Source organism: Narcine bancroftii, chromosome 7 (assembly GCF_036971445.1).
Source record: "Narcine bancroftii isolate sNarBan1 chromosome 7, sNarBan1.hap1, whole genome shotgun sequence".
NCBI classification, from domain to species: Eukaryota; Metazoa; Chordata; class Chondrichthyes; order Torpediniformes; family Narcinidae; genus Narcine; species Narcine bancroftii.
This window is the reverse complement of record NC_091475.1, coordinates 40,720,804-40,734,173: the sequence shown is the minus strand read 5'-3', so window position 1 is coordinate 40,734,173 and position 13,370 is coordinate 40,720,804. Positions and strand designations below refer to the sequence as shown.

The window sequence follows — 13,370 nt, the reverse complement described above, 5'->3', positions numbered from 1 at the left end:
CCCTTGAGGAGAGAGGCTGCTTTCTTAAAACACTGCCTCTTGTAGATATCCTTAATAAAGTGAAGACTGGTGCCCGAGATGTCGCAGGCAAGTTAACAACTCTCTGGAGTTTTTTCCTTGTCCTGTGTATTGGTACCTCCATACCAGACAGTGATGCATCCAGTCAGAATGCTCTCCATGGCACACCTGTAGAAATTTGAGAGTCTTTGGTGACATACCAAATCTCCTCAAACTCCTCACAAAGTATAGCCACTGGTGAGCCTTCTTCACGATTGCATCAACATGGAGGACCCAGGACAGATCTTCAAAGTTTTTGACACCAAGGAATTTCAAGTTCTTGACCCTCTCCATTCCTGATCCCTTGATGAGGACTGGGTAGTGCTCTCCTGAAGTCCACTATCAGGACCTGAGCTTTGCTAACATTTTCAATCTCTCTGACTGCAACAGTGAGAGATTGAAAATGTCTGTAAACATTCCTGCTAGTTGGTTGGCATATATTTTCAGAACCCTGCCAGGTGTGCCATCAGGGTCTGATGCCTTGCAAGGGTTCACCCTCTTGAATGATGTTTTGATGTCGGCCTCAGAGACAGATATCACAGGATCATCAGCCATATGCACCATTGAGTTCTCTTTTTAAAAGCAAGCATAAAACTTATTCAACTCATCGAGAAGTGAAGCATTGCAGCCATTTAGGGTGTTTCGCCTCACTGAATGGCCTGAAATCCCTGCCATACCTGGTGAGTATCTGACTCTGTCTCTAGCTTTCCTCAGAATTGCCTCTTTGTTGCTGAGCTAGCCTTCCGCAGGTCGTACCTGGACTTCTTGTAGAGATCTGAATCATTCAGCCAAATTTTCAATCTCCCTCCTGTACGGTGACTCATTGCCCCTTTTTTTACAGCCCAGTACTGTGGTATTGTTAGCAAATTTGTAAATGGTGTTGTTGTTTTACCAAGCTACACAATCGTAGGTGTAAAGTGAGTGGAATAGGGGGCTAAGTACCCAGCTCTGTGGTGCTCCAATGCTAATGGATATTGTGGCGATGTTCTTGCAAATCTGCACTGATTTGATTCTGAAGGTAGCAGGTTGTCAGGTTATGGTGGAGGTGTTGTTTGTATTTAAGGTAGAGATTGCTAGGTAGCTACATAGCCAGGGTATCAAAGGTTCCAGGGAGAAGGCAGGGGATCAGCTCATGACAGAATGGCAGCGTGGATGATGGGCCAAACGGCATCCTTCTGCTCCTTCAACCTCCTTCTGCAGGAGGTTGCCGAATTCAGAGGACATGAGCTATAATAATTAGGTTGGACAAACTTGGGTTCTTTGCTCTGGAGTATCAGATGCTGAGGGAAGACCTGATAGAAGTTCATAAAATTATGAGTCATTTAGCCCCTTTTCCACTGGCACATTGTCCCAGGAATTAACGGGGAATTAACTGGGACAGGATCCAGTGGAAGAAGAAAGCAGTCAAATTATGTCATTTCAGGCCGGGGATTGATGACCTGTACCCCTACTCCATATTCCCAGTGTCAGCTGGGGTGCCGATAAAACTAGTGGGAAAAGGACAGCAGGAAGTCACTAATTTCCAATTGAAGATAGACTCTTCAATCCCCAGGGATGAGTTGTGTTCAGTGGAAAAGAAGTCAGCGTCCCAATGGAAACAGCACAAACTGCTTCCTATCCTGGGACGCTGCATGGCCAATTAACTGGGATGCCAGTGGAAAAAGGGCTAGTCAGAATATTTTTCCCAGGGTAAAAATGGCACAAACTGGAGGACAAGTGTTTAAGATGATTTGTTGGTGGGGGGGGGGGGGGTAAAACTGAGAACAGATTGCCTGGGGTTGTGGTGGAAGGAGATACAATAGTTCCATTTTGGAGGCTTCAGGCAGAAACGTGAATGTGAAGGGAATGGAAAGATATGGATCATATGCAAGCCACAGAGTTTTAGTTTAATTTGGGCATCTAGTTCTATGAGCCGAAGGCCCTGTTCTTGTGCTGCATTGTTTGTTCTATGTTCCATGTTCAGTGATTAGCTGGAACAGGTTACGAGTGCATTATTAGGAATTATTTGCTGAGAAAAGATGAAGGTACAGTAAAGCCTGGTTATCTGCATACTAGAGTAACCCCCACTTCATAGATGGCATCAAGACACCACTGAGAGTCATTAGTACAACATTGGATATCCCCAAAGGCACACCCAGGTCAACATAGGGTTAACCATCATAACTGATCAACCAGCACGTGTCCATTCTTGAACATGTCAGATAATTTAGCTTAAACTGCTTTCTGCTTACCCTGTGCCATCCTGCTTGATACAGTAACAACATTCATTGATTAAACTAAACACAGCAAGCAATCAAACCTCCATCAATCACTCTACACATCACCAAGCACAACCAAACATGGTGAAGAGTTTCAGAAACTATTAGAGAAACATTTCTACCAAGCTCCCTGTACAATCATGCCTCAAATTACTAGTGGAATGTATTCTGGAGAGCTCATTTTTACAATAAATTATCCAATTTGTTTTGAATAAATAAGCAGTATTTACTTCCACTACCTCTCTAGCATGGCTATTCTGAACGTTAACCACTCACTCTCTAAAATAGGTCCTGACAGATTACTTTTGTATCTACTCTCTTCAAGTAGAGACAATATCCTCTGGTTGTGCTATTATGGGCAAAGTGAAATGCCTTGTTATGGTTAACATAAACAGCCCTCTTACAATAATAAAAACTGCAATTGATATCACCTCACAATCTTTGCAGTCTTTCGTGTGGGAGTAACAACCATCTTCACACGAGCTCATAATCCAAGTTAAACAAGAAAATCTGCAGATGCTGAGGTCAAGAACAATGCACAAATGTGCTGGAGGTACTTAGCAAGTCACACAGCATCCATAGGAAGTGAAAGGTAACCAACGTTTCGGATTCAGATTCAGATTTACTGCCAGAGTACATACAACCCTGAGATTCCTTTTTCCTGCGGGTGCGGCAGATTTACCACTAATTGGAAGTGCAAAAAATACTGTACACAGCATAAACACAGAAACAAATAAAGAACTGTAAACAGATAACAAATTTACACAAACTGTGCAATACAGAGAGAACAAAATGAAAATCAATAAAGGGTACAAGAGTACTTAAATGAGTCTGAATGAGTTTGTCGTTGAGGAGTCTGATGATAGAAGCTTGTGGCTCCGAGACCTCTTTCCTGATGGCAGCAGCAAGAAGAGAGCGTGTGCTGAATGTTTTGGGTCTTTGAAGATTGCTGCTGCCCTCTGATGGCAGTGTCTCTTGTAGATGTACTCAATAGTGGGGAGAGTTTTGCCTATGATGTCGTGGGCTATGTCCACTACCTTTCGGAGGGCTTTAGGCTCAAGGGTATTGGTGTTCCTATGTCAGACCGTGATGCAGCCAGACAGCACACTTTCTACCACACCTCTGTCGATACTTGCCCAAGTTTCTGGTCCGCAAACTCCTGAGGAAGTTGAGGCACTGACATGCTTTCTTCATGATGCAATTAATGTGCTGGGTCCAGGAAAGTTCCTTCGAGATAAGTGACTCTCAAGAACTTAAATTTGCTCACCCTCTCTATCTCTGATCCTCCAGTGATCACTGGATTGTAAACCTCTGCCTTTCCTTTCCTGAATGCCACAATCAGCTCCTTAGTTTTTGTGACACTGAGTGCAAGGTTGTTGTTGGTGCACCATTCAGCCAAGTTTTCAATCTCCATCCTGTGTGCTGACTCATCCCCTTTGTTTATACAACCCACTGCAGTGGTATCGTTGACAAATTTGTAGATGGTGTTATTGTCGTACTGAGCCACACAGTCATAGGTGTAAAATGAGTAGAGTAGGGGCTAAGAACACAGCCCCATGGTGTTCTGATACTGATGGAGAGAGTGGAAGAGAAATTCTTACAATCTTCACTGATTGTGGTCTGGATGTGAGGAAATCCATGATCCAATTACACAGTTTGCTGACCAGTTTTGAGGTCAAGAACAATGCACAAATGTGCTGGAGGTACTTAGCAAGTCACACAGCATCCATAGGAAGTGAAAGGTAACCAACGTTTCGGGCCTGGGCCCTTTGAAAGGGATCGTCATCGACTGAATAAATCTGTCCAAACAGCTCAACATCACCGAAGTAGTGCAAATGGGAGAGTGGGTGCGGATCATCTATCAAAGCCTTCCCAACTGAGGGCTCAGCAAGGCTGGACTTACCCCATAATTCTTTCCTTCACATCCCTGGTTTCTTCTCTCCTTAGCAGATTTTCTATCTGTTCCTCACCCTTCCATTGCCCTCCACTGCAGGCATCTTTTGATTTCTCACTTATCTCATTATCATTTCTTTGATTTTCATCACACTGTCTTTCAGTAATTTCCTTCCTGTATCCCCTTCATCAAACTTTTTCCTGGCTCATACTTGCTCCAAAGCTGTCCGTCTTGAGACTGACAATCAAGTCGTCCATTTCTGGCACTCAAGAAGAGCGGGGTGAGCAGCCTTGATGACGATCACGTAGTAGCACTCACACCCTACAGTGATGAAATGCTGAGAGGTTGGTCACGGCCAGAATTAACTAAACACGAAGACCTGGATTCACTGCAATTTGCCTATTGCCACAATCGTTCCATAGCAGATGCAATTTCATTGGCTCTCCACTCAGCTTGGACAGTAGGAATATCTACATCAACTATATCTTTCATCAACTATAGCTCAGCTTTTAACACCATCATCCCCTCAGCACTGGTCAGCAAGCTTCCAAACCTCCCCTCTGCAACTGAATCCTTGACTTCATCATTGGAAGACCTCAATCAGTGCAGATTGGTAACAACATCAACACAGATGTACCTCAAAGATGCATCCTTAGCCCAGTGCTCTACATTCTTTCCATCCATGACTGTGTGGCTCAGCACAATTCAAATACCATCTACAAATTTGCCAACAACATTATGGTTGTCGGCAGTATCACAGATGCCAATGGGGAAGCATTCAGGAGTGAGGTAGATCAGCTGGTTGAGTAGTGTCACAACCACAACCTTGTACTCGACACCAGTAAAACTAAGGAATTGATTGCAGACTTCAGGAAGGGGAAGCCAGGAGAACACTGGCTGAGTTCCTCCAGCATTTTGGTGTGTTTTTACTACAATCACAGCGTCTGCAGACTTTTGTGTTCCACTCTGTACATTGAGTGGAGAGGGAAGAAACTTCAGATCCCTAGGTGTCAACATTTCTGAAGACCTAACCTGGGACCATCATGTTGATGTAATCATGAAGGAGGCATGCCAGCAGCTATATTCCGCGAGGTGTTTGAGGTGATTTGGTATGTCAACAAAGACTCTTGGAAATTTCTACAGGTGTACAGTGGAGAGCATTCTGACTGGTTGGATCACTGGATGGAGGTGCTAATGCACAGGACAGGAACAAGCTACAGAAGGTTGTAAACTCGACCAGCCCCATTATGGGCATTAGTCTTCACTCCAATGAGGACATCTTTAAGAAAGCAGCCTCTATCATCAAGGACCCTCACCCATCCAGGCCGTGCCCTTTTCTCATTGATACAGGAACCTGAGACACATACGCAACACTACAAAAAAAAATCTTCCCCTCAATGAACCTATGGACACTCCCTTTTTTTGCACTAGTTATTTATTTATTCAATCTTGTGTTTATGAAATTGTATATTATAGTAATTTTTTGCACCTTGTTCTGCACAACATTGCTGCTGCAAAACAACAAATTTCATGACCTGATCTTTCATTCTGTATGTAGTATATTCAACTGACCAGCAATTCCAAACAAATAATAATAATACGGTACCTTTCAGACACTGCCTCGAGCTTCTCTTCCTTCAATTCCTCCTGGATTTCTTCTTCCGTACGTTCCAGCTTCACTCTCTCCTCTGCTAATTGTTTCTCCACTGCCTCCAATTGAGCTGTAGTTCTTGCTAAAAGCATCGACACCTTCAGCAGAAGGAACCAAAAATGTTAGCATGCACGGGCAATTTCCATCAAGGAAACAGAAATTAAATCAAGGATGTGTTATCATTTATCTGCACTAGTTTTCACACGGCAGGCCATGGCCATTGCAGCAAGGTGGAAAACTCCATGAGAGGCAGCCAAAGACTGCCAGCACCAACAGATGATGCTGGGAATACTATGAAGGCCAGAAGGCACATTTGGAAAGACAGACAGAGTGGAGAGGGTCAGTTCATAGACCTGAACCATTATGTCCATTTCTCTCTTCATGGATACTGACTGGCCACCTAAGTATTTCTGGCATTTTCAGTCTTTTGTAACGTACTGCATGGTGCCTTGTGAGTTACAGCACAAATCCTTGAAACAAATCAGCAGGTGATCAGTTGTACCTTCGTTTGGCTGTCAGCTGGATTTCCAACAGCTCCAGTGCTACTGAATTGGGTGCTGATCCGTTCAGGTTTTACCCCCAGGTTACTAAATGTTACCAGCTGATACCACTGAAGCAGCATTTCACTTGGTCTTTCAAAGTCAGCTGGGCTTAACTGAAGGACTCCCTAGTAAAAAGAAGGACATCAAAGAAATTATAATAGTGTCAAGATTTAAAAGTGACCCATTTCAGAACCTCCTTCACTGTTTTTCCAATTCAGGAAGCAGGATATCATCCCGGACAATTCGGAGTTTATTCTTCAGCAGGAATATTCCCTCACTCCATCCTAGCTTACCATGGCCACAGCAGAGTGCACCTCCGCAAATCATTAAATTTTGGTTCAGTACTGTCACACAACCCCACCAGCTACGAAGTAGAAGGCCAACAACAGCACAGGGATGTCACTGCCCCAAATTGCACACATCCCTGGTTTGGGCAGATCACTGCCATTGCTTTATCAATGTGGCAATGTACAATAGGGAATGAATTCCCCATAGTTGTCAACAGCAGTCTGATAGCATCTGAATGCATTAACAGAACTGCATGTGGAAAGCACCTTCCTCTAGGAAGAGGACCCTTAACATACTTGAATTCAAAATTAATTTGAATATGGACATTTGGTTTATACAAAGCCATGGCCATTTCACGGTTGGTCTGAACCTGCAGCGTGTATGAGGTCATCAGCACCTACCAAGAGTTCTTCCTGCATTTGTTGGTCAATGGAACATACATCCAACTGCAGAGTCTTTAGTTTCAACAAGCTCGGGGGAATTGGCACATGGAACGATTCATTAAATGTCATAAGTAGCTGGAACTCTAAGGCCTTGGAACAGTAAGTAAATGTTGTGCCAGGGTCAAGTGGGAGCAACGAAATCCTTATGTATCTGTAATGAGAGCAGAATTCATGTTTTTACATTGAGTTTCAAAGCCAGAATACATCCAACCCGGTGAGATTTTTCTCACCTTCTGTTTCTCCTTCCCCATTTACTTTCTCAAAACTCAAAATATTTTCTGGTGATCTCCATTAGATCTAAATGTCCCATAACCAGCAAAGAATTGCGGCATTTCTAAAGAGCCAAGAGACTGGAGGAACCCAGAGAGTGTGAAGAGGGGGAGAAAATGCAGAGATGCTGGAGGAACTCAGCGCCCAAAGGAGATAAAGTATATTAATGACATTTTGGGCTTGAGCCCTTCCTCAAGCCCAAACCTTGAGGAAGGGCCAGGCCTGAAACTTCAAAAATATATCTTTGCTTTCTATTGATGGTGTGAGACTGCCCGAGTTCCTCCACCATTTCTGTGTTTTGACCAGAGGGTGGGAAACGTGGTTAGTGTAGCAGTTAGCACAACACTATTACACCATCAGTGACCCAGGTTCGAATCCGACACTCCGTAAGGAACTTGTACATTCTCCCCGTGTCCAAATGGGTTTCCTCCGGATGCTCCAATTTCCTCCCACATTCCAAAGATGGTAGGTTAATTGGTCAATTGGTGTTCTTGGGTGTACAGGCTCGTGGGCTGAAAGGACCGGTTACCACGTTATATCTCTTAATTTTTTTTTAAATTCAAAATTCAAGAACAGAATATGGCTGCAAACATGACTACTGGGGACTGTGAGATTGGCTGATGAACTGGTACAGCCCTGCTTTTCAAATGCATTTGAGATTTGTTAAACTAATTGCAATTTTCAACTTACACTCTGTTTCCATCCTTGACGTGCAGAGCAGCCAGGTTCCTAATCTGCAGCACGTGGATGATCAAGTTTTCGTCGCGGTCATCGTAGCTGCAAATTCAAAGGTTTTGTCAGTGTATTTGGCAATTAAGATATTTCTGATTGTACATTATCTTTTGCATCAGAAAGAAATGCAGTAATGTAGGGTGCTCATTTGCATTTAGACCACACAAACAATGCATCACAAATGACTAGATCACCTATTTTCAGTGATGGAAGGGAGAAAAAATTTATTGGAATACCACAGAGAACTTCTTCTCGAAAGAAACCACACAGACACAGGCCCTTTGGCTCACTGCATCCGTGCCATCTCTTTGCCCTTATTCTAATCCCATTTATCCACGTTGGGACCATGTCCTTTCATGCCTTGTCTATTCAAGTCTTTGTTTAAATGACTCTTGAAGGTTGTTATTGCATCTGATTCCATCACCTCCTTTGGCAACATGTTCCAGGCATCAACCCTTCAGAGTAAATAATGCTCCTCAGATCACTTTAAACCAATGCCCTCTTGTTTTTGTTACACCTACCTGGAGAGAAAGGTTTTGATTATATACTCTATCAAAGCTTCTCATTGTCGTGGTATATCTTTACCTGGTCACTCCTCAGCCTCCAGGGAAAACAAGACCAGTCTATCCAATCTTTCCCAAAAAATAAAGACGTCCAATCCTGGCAGCATCCTGAAGAATCCCCTGTGCATGCTCTCCAATCTAATCAACATCCTTTTATAAAAATTTTAAATGTTTTACATTTTTTTTCATAAATTTAGAATAAACATCCTTCTGTAATGTAACACCAATTACACACAGCATTCCAACTGCAGCTTAACATACGAGATCATGCACCACCAGATTCAAGGAGAGCATCCAGACACCGGAATGAACCCCAAAATAGTTCATACTAATAGTAGCCTTAGCTCCATATCAGCTGATCTCTCTCTGTAACTCTGCACTTTGATCCTGTGTCATACTTGTATGACACAGTACAAAAGTATGAGATCTCGATTAGTCTGTTCACAAAACAACCTCTATCACTATGTTTTTGACACCAGCGTTGAGCTCTAGTTAAGTTTCTGCTCAGTGACAAACCCCAGGATATAGAAAGTGGGGGACTATATTAGGTACACCCTGTCAGTGCTTTTAGATAATAAAAACATGTACTTTATACTTAATCAGTTTGTGAGATTGCCGTTAAATATTCCCACTGAGACAGAGACCTTCATAACCCACCATCAAAAAATTTTTTTGAATGTGAGAAATACCAGCAAAGTGGAATCAACAGCAAATATGGCCTGTAGAAGTCTTAAGTCAACCACAATATGCTCATTTGCAGTTAGATGTAACCTTATCAATTTGTAAGGGGATGTTACTCTCTAAAGGTCATCACACTAAGGCCCTGCAGAAGCAATTCAGCAGAAACTTGGGTTCAATGTGTTTGAAGATAAGAAAACAGGAGAGGCTCAAGCCTGCCCTGCTACATAACTTGATCATAGCTGATCTGCCCCAGGCCTCATCACCTGTACCAGTTCCCCATAAAATCAATTCCTTGATCTTTCATAAATATGTCTACTTCCTCTTTAAATATTCCCAATGCCTCTGAAAGAAGTCCCATTGAACATCAGTTTTCAATGACTACCATGAAGGAAACTATGCCCCTCTCATTTAACATCTCCCACCATTGGAAAATATCTTGGCATTGATTCTGTCTTTCCCCCTCTCAGGATCAGCCTTTATTCTTCACAAAACATTTTTTTTTAAATACAGATCTTATGTCCTCATCCACTGGCGATGCTATTTGAGTAAACACTTAATAAATGATATTTAATATACACTAAATATATATATCCTGGAACTTTTTCACTTCTGATGCTCAAGATTTCTTCAATTGAACTGCTATTTAAATTTTTAGGGTTTTTTTTTTAATTTCCAGCTGCCTGAAAGTCAAATGGACTTTCTTCAAAGGTCATCCACACTGGGACATGGGCACCACTGTTAAGGCCTGACACTTACTGTTACCAGATCAGTGTTGCAGATGATCAGTCAATTGCAAATCTCCTTCCCTGAAGGGCATTCAGGAAACACTTCGAGTTATAGAAACCTCTCAGCTTCTGGTGACTTTTAATAACAAGTGTCATTTCTAAATCTTCAAGGTTGATCTCAAATTCCTAAGTCACCGCAGTAGGACTTGAACACCTGTTTTCTATGTTTACGTGTTCGGCAATACAACTTCCATCCTCCCATTTCCTGACTTGGGCATCGCTGTGTAATCTCTAGAGCTTGTGTTTAAAAGACTTGATAATACTGTGTGACTTCTTACAAAAATTCACTCAAGTTTCAATCACCCAGAGTTTGAACATCCATGGACTTCTTTGTTTAAAAGCACTGCTGAACCGACCACAAATAAATTTAAACAGACATTGAGCCAACTTCAATGTGATATTCTTGAGGAAGCATCTCATATATCTATGAAAATACATAACTCATGAACAGAAACACCCCTCCCCTTTCTTATTTTTAGAAAGGACTAGATTCTTAGTATATCATTTGGGATGTCCTCCATAGTTAAACACTTACACAAGTCCCATTTTTATCTGTGGCAAATCAAAAGCGATGGAACTATTATTGTACAGAGCTTCTTCTGTATCCTCTGGCCTGCAATAAAAACATTCCAACATTAATAAACATCATTATAAAGCACAAATTTCAAAGATTAGAATAATGACTCAGAACAGCAGTCTGTTTGCATTGTCAGTGATATTCTGTGACACCTAAATTAGTGACAGCATTCTCACCCCGAACCTAACCTAATCTTCGACACTCTCCTAAATCTTCCATGAATATGTCCTGAACATTCCCATGAATATTCTCCAAGGAGGGTCACACAATCTCCTCTGACTAACTTTTAAGCTGAAATCTTGCAGCTCTGGACTCAATCTAGTAAATCTGTTCTGCGCCACTTTCAGACCAGCACAACCATCTTAAAACATGGCAACGAAAATTGGACACGTTGTCCCATGCATGAACTGACCAGTGTTTTGTAAAGGCTCAATATGCCCAAAAACATTGGTAAAATGGAAATCCTCATCTGCCTTGTGGGACAGACGAGGCAGTGTCTTGCTTAAAAGATTTTTATTACAATTGTGGAACTGATCTTCATCTTTGCACTGAACCTATTTCACCAAAATTCAAGAGCGAGAGTAAGAAGGTAATATTGTAGAGGTGGTGACTTCTAAAAGTTATTCTGACAGAACTCCCAAAGAAATCAGAAAATATAGAAGTTAAGGTTGGGGAAATGTGGGTGAGGAAAGAGGGGAGAGAGCAAAACAGGAGAATAGCTTTTTATGTTGTATATCATTGATGTAGATTATGGAATGAATGGCTTTGTGGCCAAGTTTGCAGATGATATGAAGGTAGGTGGAGGAGCAGGTAGTGCAGAGGAAACAGGAAGGCTGCAGAAGGACTTGGACAGATTAGGAGAATGGGCAGAAAAGTGGCAGATGAAATACAATGTTGGAAAGTGTACGTTCATGAACTTGGGTAAAAAAAAACAGGAAGACTTTTTTTGGGGGGTAAAAAAAATTGAAGACACGCAGAAGCAAAGGGACCTAGGAATCATTATGCAGGACAGCCTGAAGGTAAACTTGCATTTTGAGTCAATGGTGAAGAAGGTTAATTCAATCCTGGCATTCATTTCAAGAGGAATAGAATACAAGAGTGGGGATGTGATGTTAGAGCTTTATAAGGCACTGGTGAGACCTCACAGAGTACTGCAAGCAGCTTTGGGCTCCTCGTTTAAGAAAGGATGTGTTGGCGTTGGAGAGGATTCAAAGGAGGTTCACAAGAATTATTCCAGGAATTAAAGGGTTATCATATGAGGAGCTTTTGACAGCTCTTGGCCTGTACTCATTGGAAATTAAGAGAATTGGGGGGGGGGAAAGAGAGAGAGAGATCTGATTGAAACATTTTGAATGTTGAAAGACATGGACAGAGTAGATGTAAAAAATATAAGAGTATAGGTCAAGAGGGCACAACTTCACGATTGACTGGCATCCATTTGGAAAAGAGATGCATAGCAATTTCTTCAACTAGAGTGTGGTAAATTTAAGGAATTTGTTGCCACAGGTAGTTGTGGAGACCAAGTCAATGGGTGTCTTTAAGGAAGTGATTGACATGTACTTGATTGGCCAGGACATCAAGTGGGACTGAGTGGCAAAATAGATCATCTCATAATTAAATGGTGGGGTTGACATGATGGACTGAATAGTCTATTATGGAAAGGTTAGAGTAACTTTTAAGCTGAAATCTTGCAAGGACAAGATCAGGGTGAGAGAGGCTGGGGTGTAGTCTGAGAGAAAAGAACAGACAGGAGTGCAGTGAGGAGGGGAGGGTGAGAGAGGTGAGAAAATAAGAAACAGAAATAGGGAATAGGGGAGAGGAAGAGGGATATAGGATGATACAGAGGGAGTGGAGAGATAATGAGGATTATGATAATAATCCACAGTTATAGCTCAATGTTCCTCAACCTTTTTTCATGTATAAGTCACCTTAAGTATTCCTTTAATTACTGAGTATCATTTTGACAAGCCCCAAGCTAGCAGCCAGGGGAGGGAGTAGTTCAGCAATCTTCCAGACCACCAATGGGACATCTTTCGTTTTATTTGGTGGGAAAATCTTTTGAGAATTTTCTCTTTTTCTGTCATCAAATTTACAATCTTGTTTCACATATTACTTATTCATTATCCCAATAACATTTATCTTCACTGTATCATTGTGCACCACCTATAACAAATCCGCAGACTACATTTTGAGAAATCCAGTTCCAACTGATCCTGATGAAACCAGCGACATGACCGGATACAGGGCAGATTTGGGAAATGTGAGAAAATTCCTTGCTGAATCACACGAATTGTTTCATTGTGGTTCTTCCACAAGTCATCAAAATTCAGCGCAATACACCGCTGTCCATAACGGTGACACCAGCTGTGTATACTTGTTACCCTCCTTCCCCATCACCCTTTTCACTGACTTTCAGATAAACAACACCACCTTTTATTTAATGCTTCAAAGACTCCACTGTCCGTAGCAAGAGAATCATCTGATAACCCAGTGGAGACCCTTCTCATTCTTCTGCCTGCTTTAGTGGCACCATCTGTGCGCAGAGTGACCACTGGAGTAAAGAGAGGAGACAGCTTGTTAATGCAGACTTAGTGAAATACACAACACGGAGTTTTCTCATTTGGTTACA

General features: G+C 42.0%; 1 protein-coding gene across 4 annotated transcripts in view; it reads right to left on the bottom strand.

Annotated features, from left to right (window-relative positions):
* wwc3 (WWC family member 3) overlaps positions 1–13,370 on the bottom strand; it is a 180,362-nt gene that overhangs the window by 13,681 nt on the left and 153,311 nt on the right. For all 4 annotated transcript variants that reach the window (XM_069889744.1, XM_069889745.1, XM_069889742.1 and 1 more), the window contains 6 exons: positions 13,172–13,292; positions 10,700–10,777; positions 8,094–8,180; positions 7,092–7,284; positions 6,363–6,527; positions 5,816–5,958 (listed from right to left, as the gene is read on the bottom strand). In XM_069889744.1, coding sequence (XP_069745845.1) covers positions 5,816–5,958; positions 6,363–6,527; positions 7,092–7,284; positions 8,094–8,180; positions 10,700–10,777; positions 13,172–13,292 — 787 coding nt within the window. The remainder of the gene's footprint in view (positions 1–5,815; positions 5,959–6,362; positions 6,528–7,091; positions 7,285–8,093; positions 8,181–10,699; positions 10,778–13,171; positions 13,293–13,370) is intronic.